General features: G+C 40.1%; 2 protein-coding genes across 3 annotated transcripts; one reads left to right on the top strand and one right to left on the bottom strand.

Annotated features, from left to right (window-relative positions):
* Positions 1-2,293: 2,293 nt before the first annotated feature.
* Positions 2,294-11,497, bottom strand: ensab (endosulfine alpha b). Its single transcript, XM_024385832.2, has 3 exons — positions 11,308-11,497; positions 6,821-6,943; positions 2,294-4,423 (listed from the first exon to the last, which is right to left on the bottom strand). Exons 1-3 carry the CDS (start codon positions 11,359-11,361, stop codon positions 4,253-4,255), a joined length of 348 nt encoding a protein of 115 aa, XP_024241600.1. The 5' UTR covers positions 11,362-11,497; the 3' UTR covers positions 2,294-4,252.
* A 214-nt stretch (positions 11,498-11,711) lies between these two features.
* On the top strand, positions 11,712-22,203 carry hormad1 (HORMA domain containing 1). 2 transcript variants are annotated; one of them, XM_042304615.1, is made up of 16 exons: positions 11,712-12,026; positions 12,289-12,352; positions 12,511-12,655; positions 12,767-12,830; positions 12,961-12,997; positions 13,092-13,112; positions 13,204-13,230; positions 13,372-13,439; positions 18,610-18,761; positions 20,106-20,263; positions 20,363-20,452; positions 20,613-20,670; positions 20,789-20,850; positions 21,028-21,111; positions 21,308-21,376; positions 21,612-22,203. In XM_042304615.1, the coding sequence occupies exons 2-16, from the start codon at positions 12,320-12,322 to the stop codon at positions 21,702-21,704; spliced, it is 1,161 nt and encodes a 386-aa protein (XP_042160549.1). In that variant the 5' UTR covers positions 11,712-12,026; positions 12,289-12,319; the 3' UTR covers positions 21,705-22,203. The 2 variants fall into 2 exon arrangements, with proteins under 2 accessions (XP_042160549.1, XP_024241074.1); XM_024385306.2 differs by having other exon boundaries at positions 11,714-12,026; positions 21,615-22,203.
* Positions 22,204-22,786: the final 583 nt, after the last annotated feature.

The raw sequence follows: 22,786 nt of genomic DNA, 5'->3' as shown, positions 1-22,786 counted from the left end.
CCACACAACTGAAACATTATTAGTACTCATGTACTTTCAAATTTCTTAAAATCAATATTTTGTTCTGTCTCCAGCTCCACAATCAGCATATCCTTATGTAAACCCCCAGTTATTGGGAGCAAGGGTGCTCCAGATATCCCTGCAGTTATCTTGGGCCAGGATAAACTTTTGTAGTTATGCAGTGAGTAAGAAAATGTTAAAACATCTTTACTGTATGCTAAACAAAAACAGGTTAGGTAAGCAGCACAAGATACTTTAGAGCACAGTCATTTTCACTTGTTTACATTCTGGCACATACTTATAGTTGAACAGGAGACATGGTATTTTAACATACCCTCCTACAGTTGAAGTCGGAAGTTTACATTCACTTAGGTTGGAGTCATTAAAACTCATTTTTCAACCACTCCACACATTTCTTGTTAACAAACTATAGTTTTGGCAAGTCGGTTAGGACATCTACTTTGTTGAAAAAAATGCTTCGTGTCATGCACAATTGTTTACAGACAGATTATTTCACTAATAATTCAATGTATCACAATTCAAGTGGGTCAGAAGTTTACATACACTAAGTTGACTGTGGCTTTAAACAGCTTGGAAAATCCCAGAAAATTATGTCATGGCTTTAGAAGCTTCTGATATGCTAATTGATATAATTTGAGTCAATTGGAGGTGTTCCTGAGGATGTATGTCAGGGTCTAACTTCAAACGCAGTGCCTCTTAGCTTGACATCATGGGAATCAAAAGAAATCAGCCAAGACCTCAGAAAAAAAACAATTCTAGACATCAAGTCTAGTTCATCCTTGGGAGCAATTTCCAAATGCCTGAAGATACCACGTTCATCTGTACAAACAATAGTACGCAAGTATAAACACCATGGGAACACGCAGCCATCATACCGCTCAGGAAGGAGACGCGTTCTGTCTCCTAGAGATGAACGCACTCTGGTGCGAGAAGTGCAAATCAATCCCAGAAGAGCATCAAAGGACCTTGTGAAGATGCTGGAGGAAACAGGTACAAAAGTATCTATATCCACAGTAAAATGAGTCCTATATCGACATAACTTGAAAGGCCGCTCAGCAAGGAAGAAGCCACTGCTCCAAAACTGCCATAAAAAAGCCAGACTACAGTTTGCAACTGCACATGGGGACAAAGATCATCCTTTTTGGAGAAATGTCCTCTGGTCTGATGAAACAAAAATAGAACTGTTTGGCCATAATGACCATCGTTATGTCTGGAGGAAAAAGGGGGAGACTTGCAAGCCAATGAACACTATCCTAACCATGAATCACTGGGGTGGCAGCATCATGTTGTGGGGGTGCTTTGCTGCAGGAGGGACTGGTGCACTTCACAAAATAGATTGAATCATGAGGAAGAAAAATTGTGGATATATTGAAGCAACATCTCAAGACATCAGTTAAACTTGGTCGCAAATGGGTCTTCCAAATGGACAATGACCCGAAGCATGCTTCCAAAGTTGTGGCAAAATGGCTTAGGGACAACAAAGTCAAGATATTGGAGTGGCCATCACAAAGCCCTGACCTCAAACTTATAGAACATTTGTGGGCAGAACTGAAAAAGCGTGTGCGAGCAAGGAGGCCTACAAACCTGACTTCGTTACACCAGCTCTGTCAGGAGGAATGGGCCAAAATTCACCCAAATTGTGGGAAGGCTACCTGAAATGTTTGACCCAAGCATTTGAACCAAGTTTAAATTGTTTTAAGGCAATGCTACCAAATACTAATTGAGTGTGTAAACTTCTGACAAGCTGAAATAAATAATTCTCTACTATTATTCTGACATTTCACATTCTTAAAATAAAGTAGTGATCGTAATTGACCTACGACAGGGATTTTTTTTTACTGGGATTAAATGTCAGGAATTGTGAAAAACTGAGGTTAAATGTATTTGGCTAACGTGCATGTAAACTTCCGACTTCACCTGTATATCTCTCATTACATTAATCCATACAAAGCCAGACAGTGCACAAAAACTTAGGAGAGGAATTCTTGATTGCGGTTGTTTCAACAACCTTCATTTCAGCATATCCAATTATATTATTTGACACTTTAATAAGCCATGCTACAAATATTTAGGATTCTGCACGGTCTTTGTTCAAATTCAAGTAACATGTTGGTGTCAATTAAATTTCAACTCCAGCTGGCCAGTTTCGAAAATGGATTGCATTGATCATGGGTAGAATTTCAATTCATATCCTAATTGAAATGGAATTATACTCCCAAACCTGGAGTGGTTAGTGAGTCTCCCATTAGCAGACATTCATGGTAGGAGTTGGTCCGATTGTTTGAATCCTAGGACAGGCGTTCTTTATTAGGGTAATATCTCAGTTTAAAAGATTTGTCATCGACTGAATCAGCAGCATTTACACACATTCATATTATACAGATTAATGTCTCTGCAGTAAAAAAAATAATATATAAAGCTTATGTAGTGTATTCAATGACAGGAGAAAGGAAACATTGGAATCAGAGAACTACAAGTAGTGAAATCAGAAAGAAAAACTCAACCCCCAAAAGCCTATTTACACCCACTGGGACAGAGAACAGTAGCACATTCATACTAACCCAGACAAGCACACTCAATGCCAATCAGACACAGGGAATATTCAAAAGGTGCCAAGATAGGAGTGATCAAGTGTGTATTGTGTGATAGGACAACCCATTCAGGTGATAACATAGCCTACCACCTCTGACCTTTAAACCAGAGTACAAGCATTTTACTTTTGTATGAGTTAACTATTTGGCAAGTTGTACCATACCAACAGGTATGAGCAGGGTCAACTAAGTCCACACTCACACTTTGCCCCCCCCTCTCCTGTCATAAAATCCCTTCCCTTTGCGAAGCGCCAAGTGAGTATATCTCTAAAACACGCTGTGTCCCAGTTAGGTCTGTGTGAGCCAGTGGCCGGTGGCCGACTGGTTACCCCATTACTGACGTCACAGATTTTTATATTTAGAATGTCAATATGTAAGGCTATATGCTTTAGCAGTACACTGGGAGGCTCCTACTATGTTGAATTTGAAGGAGACACCGAGGAGAGGTTTAGCAACTAATGTATTTGGGAACTAGGCAATACTCTGTTACTAGAAGAGTTTCTCAACAGGAACTGCCATTAACAGTGAAAAGAGCCAGATTGTAGTAAATGGCTAATACGTGACAATGAACAAACAACCCTTTATGAAGACACAAATCATACCAAATGTCAATTTTCTCAACACATTACAGAAATATACACTGAATTGATCCCCTACCAATCATTTAGGCTTTTTGAGGTGATGTAATAGCCACAGAACTGAGATTTAACTTGAATATTAAACAGTTGCTTCTTTTCCCAGCCTTAAAAATGATACATGGGTATTCAGTTTGTTCTGCCATTGCTTTCGCCATGGGCAGCCTACAGACAGTGTGTGTGGATTGTCAGGACATTGAGAGGGAAGGAAGGTGTGGAGAGTGACCATGGACATTCCAGGGCTCCATTTGGTTGCTTGCTACTTCCTATCAGTCGTCTAACCCCTCCAGATTTGCACATTTCGTTACATGTTACAATCATGCAGCATATTTAAAAAAAGAAGAGCAACAGGGAGTCAAGAATTAAAGCGACATGAGCAGAAAATGTGCAGTTTCATATCTGTTCACTCAGGTCAGCATGGACGACCTTGGATTTTTGTTTGACAGAACATGAGATAAAGGAAACCACAAATCAGTTTCCACTTTTCCCTCTGATTACCGCTCCCTTCCTTTGGATACTTCACCATGGTTCCCTTCCCTCCCAGATTTGGTGTGCAAGCAAAATACGCAAACATCTACCCCCAGCTTTGACGAGAACACAACATCGAAAAATGTGGAGCGATCATGGTTCCCAACTCCCTCGTCAACAACATATTTTGGTGTCGTTCGGGATGCAAAAACGTACTGTACATAATACAAAGTGCATTAAACTCAGCCTCCCTGATGGCACATCTACTTTATGTACCTCTGAACACCAAACCAAGACATAAGGGAGGCGGTAGAGCAGAGTGCGCAGAGGGCAGAGCTGTGTGGAGAGATGGTAGAAAAGGTCCCAGCTCACCTCCCCTCGCCACCATACCCATATACAAGCAATATGTACTGACTTTCACAGCTCTCCCCGATATGTTAAAGCCAAGTGGAGCCTGGAGATGACTAGGGAGGGAACATTGTTGGGGAACAGGTGAGGAACGTTAGCTGGGGGCCTGGTGGATGGGTGGAGGCTAGGCTAGCCTGCTAGTTTGCTGGTCACCAAGGAGGACCTCCTCTGGGGCAGGTCCTGTGGCGTGGGAATGTGGTCCCCTGTGACGAGGTTCTTGTCGGGGCCTGCCACGGGCAGCTGTTTGTTCTTCATCTTGGCCTTGGCCATGTTGTAGTCACCTGAGTCAAAGTATTTTTGCTAGGTGGGGGCAAGAAAAAAGGAATTCAATTCAGGTTGTCTTGAGTAGTTCTGCTAGTTAAAATTAATATAGGCAGGTTCATTGCTTTTGTTGAATAAACCAGTGTCAATGTCGCAAAAAAAATAATTGCGACGTGTCATGGAAATGGCATAAATGTTCTAAAGATCTTCAATTTTTATTCATTCGACAGGGGTGGAGTTTCTTTTGTCTAACTTTATTTTGACAAATGGAAACAATGTTTTTGGAATAAATGTAGTTTCAGTGGCAAGAAAAAGTAGGTGAACCCTTTGGAAATACCTGGATTTCTGCATAAAATTTGATCTGATCTTCATCTAGGTCACACCAATAGACAAACAGTCTGCTTAAACTAATAACACACAAACAATGATACGTTTTCATGTCTTTATTGAACACAACATGTAAACATTCACAGTGCAGGGTGGGAAAAGTATGTGAACCCTTGGATTTAATAACTGGTTGACCCTTCTTTGGCAGCAATAACCTCAACCAAACGTTTTCTGTAGTAGCGGATCAGACCTGCACAACAGTCAGGAGGAATTTTGGACCATCCCTCTTTACAAAACTGTTTCAGTTCATCAATATTCTTGGGATGTCTGGTGTAAACTGCTCTCTTGATGTCATGCCATAGCATTTCAATTGGGTTGAGGTCAGGACTCTGACTGGGCCACTCCAGAAGGCCTATTTTCTTCTGTTGAAGCCATTCTGTTGTTAATTTAGTTCTGTTTTTTGGGTCGTTGTCCTGTTGCGTCACCCAACTTCTGTTGAGCTTCAATTTGCAGACAAATAGCCTAACATTCTCCTGCAAAATGTCTTGATAAACTTGGAAATTCATTTCTGTCCAAGATAGCAAGCTGTCTAGGCCCTGAGGCAGCAAAGCAGCCCCAAACCATGATGCTCCCTCCACCATACTTTACAGTTGGGATGAGGTTTGGATGTTGGTGTGCTGTGCCTTTTTTTTCTCCACACAGTGGTGTGTGTTCCTTCCAAACAACTCAACTGTAGTTTCATCTGTCCACTGAATATTTTGCCAGTAGCGCTGTGAAACATCCACTTTTGCAGACTTCAGACGAGCAGCAATGGGTTTTTTGGACAGCAGTGTCTTCTTCCGTGGTGCCCTCCCACAAACACCATTCTTGTTTCGTGTTTTACGTATCATAGACTCGTCAACAGAGATGTTAGCATGTTCCAGAGATTTCTATAAGTCTTTAGCTGACACTAGGATTATTCTTAACCCACATTGAGCATTCTGCACTGTGCTCTTGCAGTCATCTTTGCAGGATGGCCACTCCTAGGGAGAGTAGTAACAGCGCTGAACTTTCTCCATTTATAGACAATTTGCCTTACCGTGGACATCAAGGCGTTTAGAGAAACTTTTAGCATAGGGAGGGGTTCATACTTTTTCCAACCTACACTGTGAATGTTTAAATTATGTATTCAATATATACAAGAAAAATACAATAATTTGTGTGTTATTAGTTTAAACACACTGTTTGCCTATTGTTGTGACTTAGACAAAGATCAGATCAAATTTGATGACCAATTAATGTAGATATCCAGGTAATTCCAAAGGGTTCACATACAGTGGCAAGAAAAAGTATGTCACAAGTAACTATAAAGCTCCACTACACATTTTAATTCTAAATAATTCTAAATCTTTTTTTTTCAACTATAAAATCATGTTTCTTTGCAGGACAAGGATTGTCCTGACTTTCAAGAATGCCTAAATTGCTTTGCCTTGCTTTTCTGGTTGGCTGGATGCAAGTTTCCATATCCAATTATTTCAGCTCTACAGGAGTGCAAGTTTCACCATGGCGATACATTGGCACATGAGAATTATTAGAATATGGAAATATTAGTAAATTATTGCATTCTATGCATGACTTTCACTGGCTATACCCGAGACATGAAACCGATGTGTGGGAGGGCATAGAGGCTGTCGCCAATTTATAACTGCACAATTTGCCTAAATGGGTAATGAAACACTTCAACCATTATTGTTATTCGACACTGTAGGTTTTTGCTAAAAAAATATATATATAATTTTTTAGGTGCGAGGTCATTACATCCAGCTGTATTTATTGACACAAGATAATTAAACGTAAAGTTAAATATCTATTCTTTGTGAACTTTCTAAAATGTAAAAGTATCTGGACAAGTTCATTGAAACATCGCTACTGCCACAGACATACCAAGGCAATCTCAGATCCTCAAATGCAGAACGCATTGAAATGTCTTAAAGAAGAGTATTCGAAGCCTATGCGATTTCCTAGTCAAGTGGTCAACAAGGGTGTGTAGGTGTTTGTTCCAGCCTCACTAACATGCGGAATCAAAAGCATATATTATCTGTGGCTCTCCAGGAGAAGGGTTCCACCTACCCCTTTCTGTAGCCTCTTCATGAGGAAGTCGGAGCCTCCAGGCTTTTGGCCCAGGCCGGGGTACTTGGCCTTCAGCTTGACCTCTTCACCCTTCACAAGGTTGGCATTCTTTTCCTGAGAGTCCTGTCCAGACAAAGAAAACATTTCGATGTGCCGTCATATGGGTGCTACTTGCTATGTGCAAGGAATTTAGCTAAAGAGGAGAAACATCTAAACAATAGGCTTATGTAGCCTACGCCTATATATCCTTCATCATAATGTCAGCCATGATGCGCAGAGAAGAACAAGCATAGGCTTTTAAAATAGACATTCTCCATTTAACTGTCCTGATGCCTAGTCACCGTACCCCTACAATTATCTACCTCCATTCCTCCAGTATCCCTGCACATTGTAAATATGGTACTGGAACTGACTAACCCTGTATATAGAATGCTTACTTACTTACTTACTTTCTCGTGTTATTCTTATTTCTATTGCTTGTGTGTTTATGTTCTACCTTATGTTGTTTTTAGTATTACATTGTTATTGATTATTGCATTGTTGGGTTTAGAAGTTGCAAGAAGAACATTTCACTGTACTTGTGGCATTAAAACTTGAAACTAATAAGAAGGTTATAAGATGGTCTGATGACAAAACAACAAGATTATTGGGCTGGCACTGTGCACTTCAGAAAAGATTGCATCTGAATCATATAGCCTAACCCTACTCATATTCAGCTGTGAAGTGGGCTAACGCCATGAAAATGACTTGAGGGAGTTGAAGCGTCTTCATAGTATGAGTCATACTCTGCATGCTCTCCTGCAACACTCTCACGCCCTCATGGTTGCCTGTGATAAACAACTCACTCAGAAGACAAGTGTTATGATCGAGTAAGAATTAAGTGACTAAAAAGCAGCTTCACATCCATTATTTCCCCATATCTTACACACTTTTCCTCAGCTAATGTGGATAAAACAGCTTTGTTACCCGTTTCCCCATCCCTGACATGTTATTGGTGCCATAAAAACAGATGACTTTATGAAAGGAAAACAGTTGTCTGCAAATATGTACAAGCCATGGTTATTTATGGTTATGGAGAATATTATACAGAAACAGGCCTTGAGTAATTGCTGACCAAAGTCTAGGTACACAGAGCTTGCAGAGTGGTTCTAGCGTTCACATGACACCTTCATGCTAAAGCTTTTGGTAAGGTGTAAGCCTATGGTTTTACTGGAGGCAACTCCTGCACTAGACAAACTGGTTTACCCTTTACTGCCAGTGTGGAGTCCATGGACAGATGCCAGTGGAAAGTAGGCTAACAGGACACACCTTGCTATTGCCCACAGTCTAGAGACTCTGGGTAGAAGTCAGCAAAACATGTATTCTCTATTGGGGCAATTCCACAGTAACAGAGTGAAGCTGAGACTGATTTTTCACTTTAAAATGTCAAAACAAAACCCAATGATTACAAAGTTAAACAAACCATCTATGCACAAGCACTACTTCTAACAATTTCTACAGAAAATGTAGCAATTTCTATTTTATTTTTGTACTTACAGAACAGTGCAGATGCAAAGTTTGGTAACAGAATGACAGCACAAACCATCATTCTGTTTGTATCTGTACTGTTCTTCAAGTAAATGTGTTTTGTAAATTTGTGTGGAAACTGTTAAAAGTAGTCCTTGTGGATGCATGTTTTTTTTTTATTACTGTGCAATCATTGGTTATTAGTTTGGCATACATTTTCATTGGAAAAATCTGAGTCTCAGCATCACTGTTTAGATATAACTTATCTGGCTAAATAAAGCTAAGAAGACATTGAGAAACCCACAAAACCCTACAATCGAAGTACAGGAGAATATCTGCCATTCCATGCAGAGGACAGTAAACGCAAAGCTTGCTGGAGCAGGGATATTAGGTGACTCAGGGTAGAGAAGCAGATGAACAGATTCCCTTGCTGATTCACTTGGATCCATTACAAAAACTTTAAAAGTTGCTATATTCAGCCCCAATGAGGGAAAATGCAAGAGTGGACTGGATACTTTTCACACCCTCAAACGGTTCCAAACTGCTAGACCCATAGTAGCTAGCTGCCATGAAATGTTATTCTCACATGACCAGTTTCGCTTCAAGTCATTGTATCAAAATACCATTGCATTAAAAGCACCCATTATCATCGATAAGACAAAGTATAGCATCAGTACCTTCCCTATACCTGCTAGTCAATGAATATTGATGATATGACCAGTGGGTTTGTCAACAGACCTCTGACCTTCACCAGCATCTACTCAGGATGCTGCCTGTACAAGTGACTTTTCATCAGTTGAAGTTGGAAGTTTACATACACCTGAGCCAAATACATTTCAAATCAGTTTTTACAATTCCTGACATTTAATCCAAGTAGAAATTCCTCATTTTAGGTCAGTTAGGATCACCACTTTATTTTAAGAATGTGAAATGTCAGAATAATAGAGAGAATGATTTATTTCAACTTTTATTTCTTTCATCACATTCCCAGTGGGTCAGAAGTTTACATACACTCAATTAGTATTTGGTAGCATTCCCTTTAAATTGTTTAACTTGGGTCAAACGTTTCAGGTAGCCTTCCACAAGCTTCCCACAATAAGTTGGCTGAATTTTGGCCCATTCCTCCTGACAGAGCTGGTGTAACGAAGTCAGGTTTGTAGACCTCCTTGTCCGCACATGCTTTTTCAGTTCGGCCCACAAATTCTCAATAGGATTGAGGTCAGGGCTTTGTGATGGCCACTCCAATACATTGACTTTGTTGTGGCAAAATGGCTTAGGGACAACTTTGGAAGCATGCTTCAGGTCATTGTCCATTTGGAAGAACCATGTGACTAACCTTTAACTACCTGACTGATGTCTTGAGATGTTGCTTCAATATATCCACATCATTTTTCTTCCTCATGATGCAATCTATTTTGTGAAGTGCACCAGTCCCTCCTGCGGCAAAGCACCCGCACAACATGATGCTGCCATCCCTTTGCTTCACGGTTGAGATGGTGTTCTTCGGCTTGCAAGCCTCCCCCTTTTTCTTCCAAACATAACGATGGTCATTATGGCCAAACAGTTCTATTTTTGTTTCATTTGACCAGAGGACATTTCTCCAAATAGTACAATCTTTGTCCCCATGTGCAGTTGCAAACTGTAGTCTGCCTTTTTTTAATGGCGGTTTCGGAGCAGTGGCTTCTTCTTTGCTGAGCGGCCTTTCAAGTTGTCGATATAGGACTCATTTTACTGTGGATACAGATTCTTTTGTACCGGTTTCATCCAGGTCCTTTGCTGTTGTTCTGGGATTGATTTGCACTTCTCGCACCAAAGTACGTTCATCTCTAGGAGACAGAACGCATCTCCTTCCTGAGCGGTATTATGGCTGCGTGGTCCCATGGTGTTTATACTTGCGTACTATTGTTTGTACAGATGAACGTGGTACCTTCAGGCATTTGGAAATTGCTCCCAAGGATGAATCAGACTTGTGGAGGTCTACAATGTTCTTTTCTGAGGTCTTAGCTGATTTTTTTTGATTTTCCGATGATGTCAAGCAAAGAGGCACTGAAGTTTGAATACATCCACAGGTACACCTCCTATAGGCTAATTTACATAATTTGAGTCAATCAGAAGCTTCTAAAGCCATGACATCATTTTCTGGGATTTTCCAAGCTGTTTAAAGCCACAGTCAACTTAGTGTATGTAAACTTCTGACCCACTGGAATTGTGATACAGTGAATTATAAGTGAAAACATAGGTCTATAAACAATTGTTGGCTAAATGACTTGTGTCATGCACAAAGTAGATGTCCTAACAGACTTGCAAAAACTATGGTTTGTTAACAAAACATTTGGTTGAAAAAATGAGTTTTAATGACTCCAACCTAAGTGTATGTAAACTTCCGACTTCAACTGTATATATAGCTACGCCTAATATCAGTGCAACACTGCAAATAACATTCACAAAGCATAGGGGACTGAAAACGATTATGAATCAATAGATCTAGCTTATACATCATTAAAGCTTTGTGTGACTGATCCGCTAGCATGTAAGTAACTGTGATGATTGACCCTGGTTTCCATTGAAACACAGATTTCAAAGGATAGGCTATAGTAGTATTGTTTGCATTTGTCTCGAAAGCCGGAAGACTCAACCTTAACTACTGCAGTGTCAGGATAGACCAATACGGCCCAGGCATATTTTATAACCTATGGACCAGCGAGCCACAATTGCACAAGGGAAAACGGAACAAATAACTCAATAATACAGTACCTACGTTATTATTGATTATCGGGAGACACGTAAATCTTACTCAATACCTTTCCAAAACATTTATACACACTGTCATTGTTGGTAAACGAGAAGTTTACAGGTTTGCTGCTATAACGAAAGCTAACTAGCTAGCTATCAAATCAAACACTTTACTTGTAACGCGTTACAACGAGCTAGCGTTATAGTTAGCTTTCCAACTCAAGATAGTGTCATGATATTAAACCCACCTGTTTTTCATCCTCATATTCCATCGGAGAATCTGATAGATTTTCGGACGACATTACGCAGCTATAATGGACTGGAAGTCCGATTTGCTTGAAAACGCAGGTTAGAATGTATGCAGGGGTGCTCCTCTAGCTTCCACAAAATCTAACCTGCCTCTTGTGAACAAGGCTCCTCGACACAAAAAAAGCTAAATAATTTGTGACGCCGTCGAGTGGGATTGCCATTTGTGACATACATATACAGTAACCAATGGTATAAGGAAACATGTTGTATTAGATACCAGGAGAGCCAATGAAATGCTACTAATCATAGAGAAATGATGAATGACAGAGCTGTGTCCAATAGAGTGCGGATATTCAATCTGTGCGCAGCGTTGCATCAAACTACACTAACAACAGAGCCACAACAATCAACTTAATTTAAAACTGATGTTTACCTCGGCCAGAACATATCACTTACTACATTTGATATCACTAATCACTCAATGCTTGTGGTGGTGGCAAGAAAATGTATGCTATCTAAGCTTCCCTCTGATTGGCTACTTTAGCTGTCAGGTTTGGCGGGTAAATGTGTGTGTCTGGCGCGAGTTTGGCCCAACATCCAACAGTTTGTTAGTAAATTCGGTCTGGCTAGCTTCTAGATTGTATTTTTGTATAATTTTTTTTTAACCAAAAAACGAATTGAGTGACTGCGCTCTATCTAGATAGTAATAGCTAGCTATGTGAGTTATGCAATTTCATACTATTCACAATGGGTTGTAGAGTAAAATCAGTGTCATGATCAGTAGGTGTGTGTACTTCTAGCTACGTTAGCTAACAAATGTAATGCAGATAGCTAGTTAGCTGACGTAGCTAGCCAGATTAGTATAACATATTTCTGTATCTATCTGTGTAAACTAGTACTTAGCTAGCTAGTTACATATTTCAACATAGCTTTACCTTGATAGCTAGCTACCTGGCTTCTGATTAATCTTAATTTTGTAGATTTGACAACTTGTTATCAACTATTACTACCATGGCCTGTGAACAACGTTTGCGGGCTGCTCAGGTAAAACATTTGGCAATCCATAGCCAGACCTTGGTCCTATTGAATTGCTGTTTTATAGCTAGCAAATGGCATGTTCTATGAATATCTACATGCGTCTATTTATTCAGACCTCTTCAAATTGCCTCGGTGTAAGCGCCTGTCTTTGTTATATTTTATAGGGCACCCAGTTGCTGCCAAATGTAGTTTCAACAGAGCAGCAGTCCTTGATTGTTGTGAAGAAACTGCTGGCCATTGCAGTCTCCAGCATCACTTATCTCAGGGGTCTTTTCCCAGAAAAAGCTTATGGGAGAAAATATGTTGAAGGTCAAAACACAATTTATGTTATTTTTAAATGAACTCAATTGTTATTTAAATTATGATACCCTAGCCGAGATCTTCAAGAAGTAGCCTTACACTTCTCTTTCTATGCCACAGAGCAGAAAGTTATGATCCTCAGGGAGGAGCGCACCTGCCCTGGTGCCAGTCAGATTGTACAGTGGTTAGTATTCACCACCAAGCCTCAGTGGGAAATTACAGTACAGTACTCTGTGGCCAAATCCTTTCCCTTTATCCTAGTTAGATGATTAATTCAGTGTTGATTAATTAAGACTCTTTTATACACCTCCCAGGATGCATGGATGCTTTGATGCCCTTCAGAGAAAATACGTAAGTGAGATGCTAGCATTTAGTTGTTTATTCATTATCTGCATGTTATTAATGTTAATTAATTACAAAAAATGAATGTCTTGTATTCCAACAGTTGCGGACGGTCGTTATGTCTGTGAGTATATCGTATCAAGTATTTTCTTCAGCATATAAAGCATTTACATTTTCCGTTGCTAAAGTTTGTAGTCTCCTTCCACTTTCTATAGATATACACAGACCCAGAGAATCCAAAGGTAATAGACTACTTTTTAACCCCATAGGCATCGATCATAGTAATGCTTTGATTCTCTGCACTAGAACAAACTACAGTATGTGTAACCTCTTGAATCAAGCTGTTTCTCATTGTGACACTGGTCTTTCTTTACAATTTCCAGAAGGTTACTGAATGCTACCAGTTCAAAGTCCAATACACTGAAAAGGGACCCAAAATTGACTTTGAAAGGTATAGCTTTGTGAATGTGTATTAGGGTTGAATGGTGGGAACCCGGTTACTGAGATTTACTGCCCAAAACCACTCCCTTTCCCAAGGATAAATAACTGAGAAACCGGTAAATTATTATAAATTATTTATATGAACAGCATGACTTGAAATGGAACTGTTCAATGATATGCCATGTCTAAATCTGGATTCAGTAAGGCCTTCCCTCTGGTCACTGCATAATGAATCATCAACACTCAGGGTGGGAACCGACAGCCCATCAGTATGTAGACCCCTTGGTAACTTTGTAATTTTTTTTATTGTGATAGGTTGTCCTACATTTGCTGCAGCATAGCCTATGCTACAGTAATATAAAGACCGAATGTGCATCTAATTTGCACACCTCCATCTGGCTTTCGGGGATCACCTTATTTTTTTATTGTAAAGATTATATATTTCTTTAATTGCCGTGGTTAAAACACTCCTTTATCGTTTCTTTAAATCGGTGCATGAGTGAATGCTCTCTTGCAGTCTCTTTCTTTCCATCAATTCCATTCAAATTGCATCCAAAATAGATAATCGTGTTCAAGATTGATATACAGTTGAAGTCGGAAGTTTACATACACTTAGGTTGGAGTCATTAAAACTAATTTTTCAACCACTCCACAAATTTCTTGTTAATTAACGAACTATAGTTTTGGAAAGTCGGTTAGGACATCTACTTTGTGCATGACACAAAGCATTTTTTCCAACAATTGTTTACAGACATAGATTATTTCTCTTATAATTCACTGTTTCACAATTCCAGTGGGTCAGAAGTTGACATACTGTAACGGTTTTCTTTAGGTGAAAGAGAGTCAGACCAAAATGCGGCGTGGCTATTGCGATCCATGTTTAATGAAAACAAAGTAAACATGATCAAATACAAAAGCAATAAACGTAACACGAAAACCGAAACAGCCTAATACTGGTGCAAAGTAAGACAGAACAAGGTCATAAGGACAATCACCCACGAAACACTCAAAGAATATGGCTGCCTAAATATGGTTCCCAATCAGAGACAACGAAAAACACCTGCCTCTGATTGAGAACCATTCCAGACAGCCATAGACTACGCTAGATACCCCTACTATAATACAAACCCAATACCTAACAAAAAACCCAAGACAAAACACACCACATACAAAACCCATGTCACACCCTGGCCTGACCAAATTAATAAAGAAAACACAAAATACTAAAACCAGGGCGTGACACATACACTAAGTTGACTGTGCCTAAACAGCTTGGAAAATTCCAGAAAATGATGTCATGGCTTTAGAAGCTTCTGATAGGCTAATTGACATAATTTGAGTCAATTGGAGGTGTACCTGTGGATGTATTTTAAGGCCTACCTTCAAACTCAGTGCCTCTTTGCTTGACATGAGAAAATCAAAAGAAATCAGCCAAGACCTCCAAAAAAAATGTAGACCTCCACAAGTCTGGTTCATCCTTGGGATAAATTTCCAAACGCCTGAAGGTACCACGTTCATCTGTACAAACAATAGTATGCAAGTATTAACACCACAGGACCACGTAGCCGTCATACCTCTCAGGAAGGAGACACGTTCTGTCTCCTAGAGATTAATGTACTTTGGTGCAAAAAGTGCAAATGAATCCCAGAACAACAGCAAAGGACTTTGTGAAGATGCTGGAGGAAACGGGTACAAAAGTGTCTATATTCACAGTAAAACAAGTCTAATATTGACATAACCTGAAAGGCCGCTCAGCAAGGAATAAGCCATTGCTCCGAAACTGCCATAAAAAAGCCAGACTACGGTTTGCAACTGCACATGGGGACAAAGATCGTACTTTTTGGAGAAATGTCCTTTGGTCAAATTAAACAAAAATAGAACTGTTTGGCCATAATGACCATTGTTATCTTTGGAGGACAAAAGGGGAGGATTGCGAGCCGAAGAACACCATCCCAACCGTGAAGAACGGGGGTGGCAGCATCATGTTGTGGGGGTGCTTTGCTGCAGGAGGGACTGGTGCACTTCACAAAATAGATGGCATCATGATGAGGAAAATTATGTGGATATATTGAAGCAACATCTCAAGACATCAGTCAGGAAGTTAAAGCTTGGTCGCAAATGGGTTTTCCAAATGGACAATGACCACAAGCATGCTTCCGAAGTTGTGGCAAAATGGCTTAAGGACAACAAAGTCAAGGTATTGGAGAGGCCATGACAAATCCCTGACCTCAATCCCATAGAAAATCTGTGGGCAGAACTGAAAAAGCATGTGCGAGCAAGGAGGCCTACAAACCTGATTCAGTTGCACCAGCTTTGTCAGGAGGAATGGGCCAAAATTCACCCAACTTATTGTAGGAAGGCTACCTGAAATGTTTGACCCAAGTTAAACAATTTAAAGGCAATGCTACCAAATACTAATTGAGTGTATGTAAACTTCTGACCCACTGGGAATGTGATGAAAGAAATAAAAGCTGAAAGAAATAATTCTCTCTACTATTATTCTGACATTTCACATTCTTAAAATAAAGTGGTGATCCTAACTGACCTAAAACAGGGAATTTTTACTCTGATTAAATGTTAGGAATTTTGAAAAACTTGAGTTTAAATGTATTTGGCTAAGGTGTATGTAAACTTCAGACTTCAACTGTATATAGGCCTATATGTACAGTGCATTCCGAAAGTATTCAGAACCCTTGACTTTTTCCATATTTTGTTACGTTACAGCTTTATTCTAAAATTGATTCAATCGTTTTTTCCCCTCATCAATATACAAACAATACCCCATAATGACAATGCAAATGAGGTGAGAAAAAACAGGTTTTAATTGTAAAACACTGGAATTTTTTGCAATGGAAGAATGTGCAAATGTATATATTTAAAAATAAATAAAAAAAATAAAAAAAATGGAAATATCACATTTTCATAAGTATTCAGACCCTTTACTCAGTACTTTGTTAAAGCAACTTTGGCAGCGATTACAGTCTCGAGTCTTCTTGGGTATGACACTACAAGTTTTGCACACCTGTATTGGGGAGTTTATCCCATTCTTCTATGCAGATCTTGTCAAGCTCTGTTTAGTTGGATGGGGAGCGTTGCTGCACAGCTATTTTCAGGTCTCTCCAGAGATGTTCAATCAGGTTCAAGTCCAGGCTTTGGCTGGGCCACTCAAGGACATTCAGAGACTTGTCCTGAAGCCAATGCTGCGTTGTCTTGGCTATGTGCCTAGGTTCGTTGTCCTGTTGGAAGGTGAACATATGCCTCAGTCTGAGGTCCTGAGTGCTCTGGAGCAGGTTTTCTTCAAGGATCTCTCTGTACTTTGTTCCGTTCATCTTTCCCACGAGCCTGACTAGTCTCCCAGTCCCTGCCGCAGAAAAACATCCCCACCGCATGATGCTGCCACCACCATGCTTCACTGTAGGGATGGTGCCAGGTTTCCTGCATACATTACATTTGGCATTCAGGCCAAAGAGTTCAATCTTGGTTTCATCAGACCAGAGAATCTTGTTTCTCATGGTCTGAGAGTCTTTAGGTGCCTTTTGGCAAACTTCAAGCGGGCTGTCATGAACCTTTTACTGAGGAGTGGCTTCCGTCTGGCCACTCTACCATAAAGGCCTAATTGGTGGAGAGCTGCAGAGATGGTTGTCTTTCTGGAAGTTTCTCCCATCTCCACAGAGGAAGTCTGGATCTCTGTTAGTGTGACCATTGGGTTCTTGGTCGCCTACCTGACCAAGGCACTTCTCCCTCGATTGCTCAGTTTGGTTGAGTGGCCAGCTCTAGCAAGAGTCTTGGTGGTTCCAAACTTCTTCCGTTTAATAATTATGGAGGCCACTGTGTTCTTGGGGACCTTTAATGCAGTAGAAATGTTTTGAAATGTACCCTTCCCCAAATCTGCCTCAACACAATCCTGTCTTTTTGTCCAAATTTGGGGTATTGTGTGTAGATTTATGAGGAACAGGTTTTATTTAATACATTTTAGAATAAGGCTGTAATGTAAAAAAAATGTTGAGAAAGTCAAGGGCTCTGAATAATTTCCAAATGCACTCTAGATGTGCTAGCCTACCTCTTTCAGGTAATACATCCAATGCCTTATATTTAGGTAACAAATGATGATGGGTAATGCATAATAAGCTTCTAACTTATAGCCTCTGTCTCTTGTGCAATACGCACACACCTGTACTCAGCTGTCCTCTCTCCTAGACTAGAATAGCGGCTGGACATCATTTTTTTGCATTTTTTATACCAATAGACTATTCGAAGAGGGACACAAGCTCTTGTTTGCTGAATGTTAAATACAGCAGCCAATAGAACTCATGGGTAGTTTGAAAGAAGAGCGAATGTGCGATGGCGGTAGGCTACAGCAGTTATTTATGCAGACCCATAACCATCCAATCCTCATGAAGAGAAGTGAAAGCCTGTTGCATCTCATTCTAGTCCTATATTATTCAAGCATGTCATTAGAATGATAAAGATAAGGACAACAAAACAAAATTTAAATGTAACTGTTGAAAGCAAGGAAGGAATGAAGCAACACTAGAGAGAAAGTGAAGGTAGACTAATAACATTAGGGGAAATATTATGAAAAATGTCAATCAAATTCACTAGCCTATACTTATAACTTTGTAGACCGCATGTGCTGCACCAGAATCGCATGTTATCTCCCTGCTTTATTATGGTTTGAACGAGCTGCGTAATTCCAGTTCATATAATACAGTATAATAGAATGCAGTACAGTAATACAGTTCACACTCAAAAAGATTACTGGAGCTTGTTTCATTTATTTACCCAAGAGAGCATATAGCTAGCTACATCTATGTGCTTTTATGTTTTTCTGTCTTATGTAATGATAAGTAGCTGTATTGGATAACTGTTTCAATCATTTGGGCTTGGGCTCATTAAATGTCTTTAATGTAGGGTCATAAAATGTATTTAATCAGGTTTAGGTTGCATCAGGCATGACTTTACGATCAAAGCTCTAATAAAATCCAGACATAGGCCTATTTATATGCTTTGTAAAGCTTTTGAAGGACACATCCGGTCTTGGCGGACATTTGTAAAATTCTGGGAAAATATTCAACCCTAATGTGTATAACATAATGATAACATGGCAGAATTTCATTGAGAAGCATTGAAGAAAGACACTTTAAATTGTTTAAAAATGTTTACATTTATTTTTGTTTTAGCAAAAACAGCAAGAATCTGGGAAAACTGGCTTGCAGCAGCACAAAAAAATCCAGCATCCTCCTGGTGCGTAAACTCTACACACTGATGCAGAACCTGGGTCCTCTGCCAGACAATGTCTGTCTTAACATGAAACTCTCCTACTACGACGACGGTAAAGACCACACAATGATGTAGAGTAAGCTAAAAGACAAGGGATGATGTGATGCAATACGCTGTTCCGGGGTCATGTCCCGGGTCTTTTGAATTATCAAATTAATTTAATTACACTGAGTATACCAAACATTAGGAGCGCTCAGAACAGCCTCAAATCATTGGGGCATGGACTCTACAAGGTGTCAAAAGCATTCCACTGGGATGCTGGCCCATGTTGACTCCAATGGTTCCCACAGTCGTGTCAAGTTGGCTGGATGTCATTTGGGTGGTGGACCATTCTTGATACACACGGGAAACGGTTGAGCGTGAAAAATCCAGCTGCATTTCAGTTTTTGACACACTCAAACCGGTGCGCCTGGCAACTACTACCATACCCAGTTCAAAGGCACTTCAATCTTGTGTCTTGTCCATTCACCCTCTGAATGGCATACATACACAATCCATGTCTCAATTGTCTCAAGGCTTCAAAATCCTTCTTTAACCTGTCACCTTCCCTTCTACACTGATTGAAGTGGATTTAACAAGTGACATCAATAAGGGATCATAGCTTTCACCTGGTCAGTCTATGTCATGGAAAGAGCAGGTTTTTTGTATACTCAGTGTATATTTAAGCAATAAGACCCGAGGTGGTGTGGTATATGGCCAATATAACACAGCTTAGGGCTGTGTCCTAGCACAACCCAGAAGTGCCTTAATGCTATTATAAACTGGTTATCAACTTAATTAGAGCAGTAAAAGTCAATGTTTTGTCATACCCATGTTATATGGTCTGCTATACCATGGCTTTCAGCCAATCAGCATTCAGGGCTCGAACCACCCAGTTTATAATTGTGCATTGATTTTCTCATACCCGATGCCTTTTATCAAAATATTTGACGCTCAATAAGTAAGACATTACAAAAGTTAGAAAAGTCTCATTTGAACTACTACTGCAGCGTTGTTAGCATGCTGGAGCATGCCTGCTTGAGCTGAGGACTTACAGGAAGGTAACAACCTGTTAGTTGCAGGCTGTTTGATGTGTTTTATATTAGATTAGTTTTTCACTGAACGTTGCCAACCACTGCCTTTTGATTTGTAGTTCATTTGTGTAGTTCAAATGAAACTTTTCAGCTTTGTGCTTATTGAGCGTCAAATACGTTGAAAACTGGCATATATACGATAAATATATCTTAAATGACCCCGTTTTTATGAATTTGATATCAAAATTTGAAGCCCATTCTTAGCCTACAAAACCCGGACGGAGTACGGAAGTTAAATTTAACTTTCATAGGATATGACAAGTATATGTTGTTTTTTTAAACCACCTAAAGAGTGCGTGTGTGTGTGTGTGTGTATATCTCAGTCACTCCCCAGGACTACCAGCCCCCAGGCTTCATGGAGGGGGACGGCGATAGCATGCAGTTTGAGAAGGAGCCCGTCAACCTGACCATGGGCGAGGTGGTCACTCCCTTCCACACCCTGAAGGTGGACGTGACCACAGAGAGAGAAAGGCTGGAGCAGGTATGAAGGAAATGGGGGAAATAACTAAAGAGTCAGAGTAATGTCAACCAGACTAGTGGGTGACACGTTGATTAAACAACTGTCCCCTTTTCTCTGTAGGTTGATGACGAGCAGCCAATCTGCGTGAGGGACAAGTGGGAGCTGAAGATGGAGGAGGGGGGGACAGTGACCAAGATCAGCAGTCAGCAGGTGAGACCTGAGGCTGACATAAATCTAAGCTAATTTGACTGGGTGCCTATGGCAAGGCGCTATTGTTTTAACCCAGTAGGGGGCATTGCTGTCTCTATTCCATGGGATATATCTACAGTATATATATATAAGTAATTTTTAATGGGGTTTCTACTTTCAGACCCGCATGATAAAAGTCATGGAAAATCCGGACAACGACATTTACTTGGACAATTCCGGTAGGACCTCCTCTCAAAACTTAGTATAAAGAAGTTTTGCTGAACATTTTTTCTCTTTTAAGAAGTCAAATGCGGTCTGAAATCCATGTTGTGTTTTCATCATGTTTGATGCTCAAAGAGGTCCAGGTGAACTGCCAGGAGAAGATGGAGGTGTGTGAGGAGAGCACAGAGAACTCTCAGGTAAAATAACAACAAAATTTACATTCTGCATAGTCATGACTAAGATAGGCCTTGTATCAACCAAATGTAAATACAGAACAATACAAGTACATAGGTGGTATAGTACTGTATGAATATAAAGTAATATAGGGGCTGCTCCAGTTGTGAAGGTAATGGTCTGTGGTTTGATTGTCTCAGATGGACACTTTGGGAAAGAGGACATCTGACCTGGAAGTGGTCATTAAGAGGACCAGGAGCGGACGCGTCACCAGGTCCACCCTGGTCAGTGCCCCCTAAAAACGCACAACCATATCTAACTCCTACTGGTTCTGTTCAAATGGAAGACATCTTTGTATAACGTCATGTAAAAATGATCACGGAGGATGTATATCTATGGGACTAGTGTATCTGACTAGCTTCTCAAGCACTTCCCTGCAGTCTGTGATTTACTGTCTTTGTTCTGTGTGTGTGTGCGCAGGAGAGAAAGGCTGAGACTGAGATGCACAGTGTCAAGAAGAAGAAGCCCTCTCCCATCGAAGACAAAATGGTGGGAGACACGCCCCCTCGAGCATCATAGATTTCAGCCCCAGTCTTACTCAAGGAAGGAGTGATAATAATTTGCAAATTGTCTTTTAAAGATAAAACCTACATGTTTTTTTTAACAAGTCAATATGACTCATTCAGTCCATCCCATCTAGGTGTATACAGAATATTGTTTGGCAATCATTATTCATTTTAGAGTCTTGCATTAGTTTGTAAACTGTCTGTCACTTTCTGATTAGCAGATATCGCAGTTCGAGTTCCCCTGCAGTCAGGATGTCCAGGCCTCTGTGCCGAAGAAACGTAAGTTCAGCGAACCCAAGGAACGCTACTGACCTCTCCACCTTACCTATAAGATACATGTCAAGACAAGAACCAATGTTCTAATTTGGATGGCTTCTAGGCCTTTTTAGTTGTTTTAAAGGAAAAGCTGTAGTGCCCACCGCCAACACCACAATAGTACCTCTGCATTCTGTTGTTACAATGGAAAGGATACAGGAAATGGTTCTTTCTAGTCCACCTTGTTTATGTTTATACTTTTGTTTCCATTGTTGAGTTACATGCTAGTGTGTGATATGGAGACTGGGAAAAATGTATTTTCTACAATTGTATATTAGGGTCTGTGAAGTGCGAAACTCGCAGTTTTATTTATTTCAAAGGATGACATTTTCATTGTGAGAATTACTTATTTTTGTCTTTTGATTACCTTGAACGTTATACTGTGCAAAATTGTGTTTATATTTTATATTGTTATATAAAGTATCAATATACAGTACCCTCCAGTTGTAAGTTATTTGATTAAATGTATGTTTCTAATAAATTAAAGTGCCTTTTCTCAGTTTTGAAAAGGGGTTCTTATTTCGGTCTGTATGTTTAAGAGCAGATAGTTCTACATGCTAGTGCTGAACCTCAGATACAACTGCTTCCATCAGCAGCAAACCTGGGTGCACCTGTTTTAGTGTCATGGTTGGAAAAAGGAAACGCAAGTTCTTGCTACAATTCAAGCTCAAAGAGCTTCAGCTTCCTGTCTGCAAGACCTGATGCTATTAGCATGAGTGCAGAAAAATCTATACAATACTGTATCATCTTCTTGTTAAATAATAGCCAACCTTTAACAAAGGGACTGCCAAATGGCGGCATTAGCATGAGGTGTGACTTAAATTAAGCTGTTAAGTGAAAGTGGATTATATCTGTACACACTGACCTTTGGGCTGAGATAACCGGCCATCAGCAGCCTCCTGCCTGGCTGCTGTGTGCTTTTAATCAGCTGTTGTTTTTCCCAGAGAGAGGGACATTTGCTGATAGACTACCTTAACCCACTGCAGATCAATACTGCAGGAAGCCTTTGTGATGCATATCCAAACAGGCCCTCTCTCTTCTCTCCACCACACCGGCTGGCGGGAGAGGGAGAGTCCAT

This window comes from Oncorhynchus tshawytscha, linkage group LG23, assembly GCF_018296145.1.
Source record: "Oncorhynchus tshawytscha isolate Ot180627B linkage group LG23, Otsh_v2.0, whole genome shotgun sequence".
Classification (NCBI taxonomy): Eukaryota; Metazoa; Chordata; class Actinopteri; order Salmoniformes; family Salmonidae; genus Oncorhynchus; species Oncorhynchus tshawytscha.
This window is presented reverse-complemented; position numbering and strand designations above follow the sequence as displayed.

Coding starts and splice junctions, on each gene's coding strand:
- ensab (XM_024385832.2), bottom strand. CDS start 11,361: ATGTCGTCCGAAAATCTATCAGATTCTCCGATGGAATATGAGGATGAA. Junction 6,944..11,307: donor AATATGAGGATGAAAAACAG/GTGGGTTTAATA, acceptor TTGTCTGGACAG/GACTCTCAGGAAAAGAATGC. Junction 4,424..6,820: donor TGAAGAGGCTACAGAAAGGG/GTAGGTGGAACC, acceptor GCCCCCACCTAG/CAAAAATACTTTGACTCAGG.
- hormad1 (XM_042304615.1), top strand. CDS start 12,320: ATGGCCTGTGAACAACGTTTGCGGGCTGCTCAG. Junction 13,113..13,203: donor TGCGGACGGTCGTTATGTCT/GTGAGTATATCG, acceptor CACTTTCTATAG/ATATACACAGACCCAGAGAA. Junction 20,453..20,612: donor CCAAGATCAGCAGTCAGCAG/GTGAGACCTGAG, acceptor TTCTACTTTCAG/ACCCGCATGATAAAAGTCAT.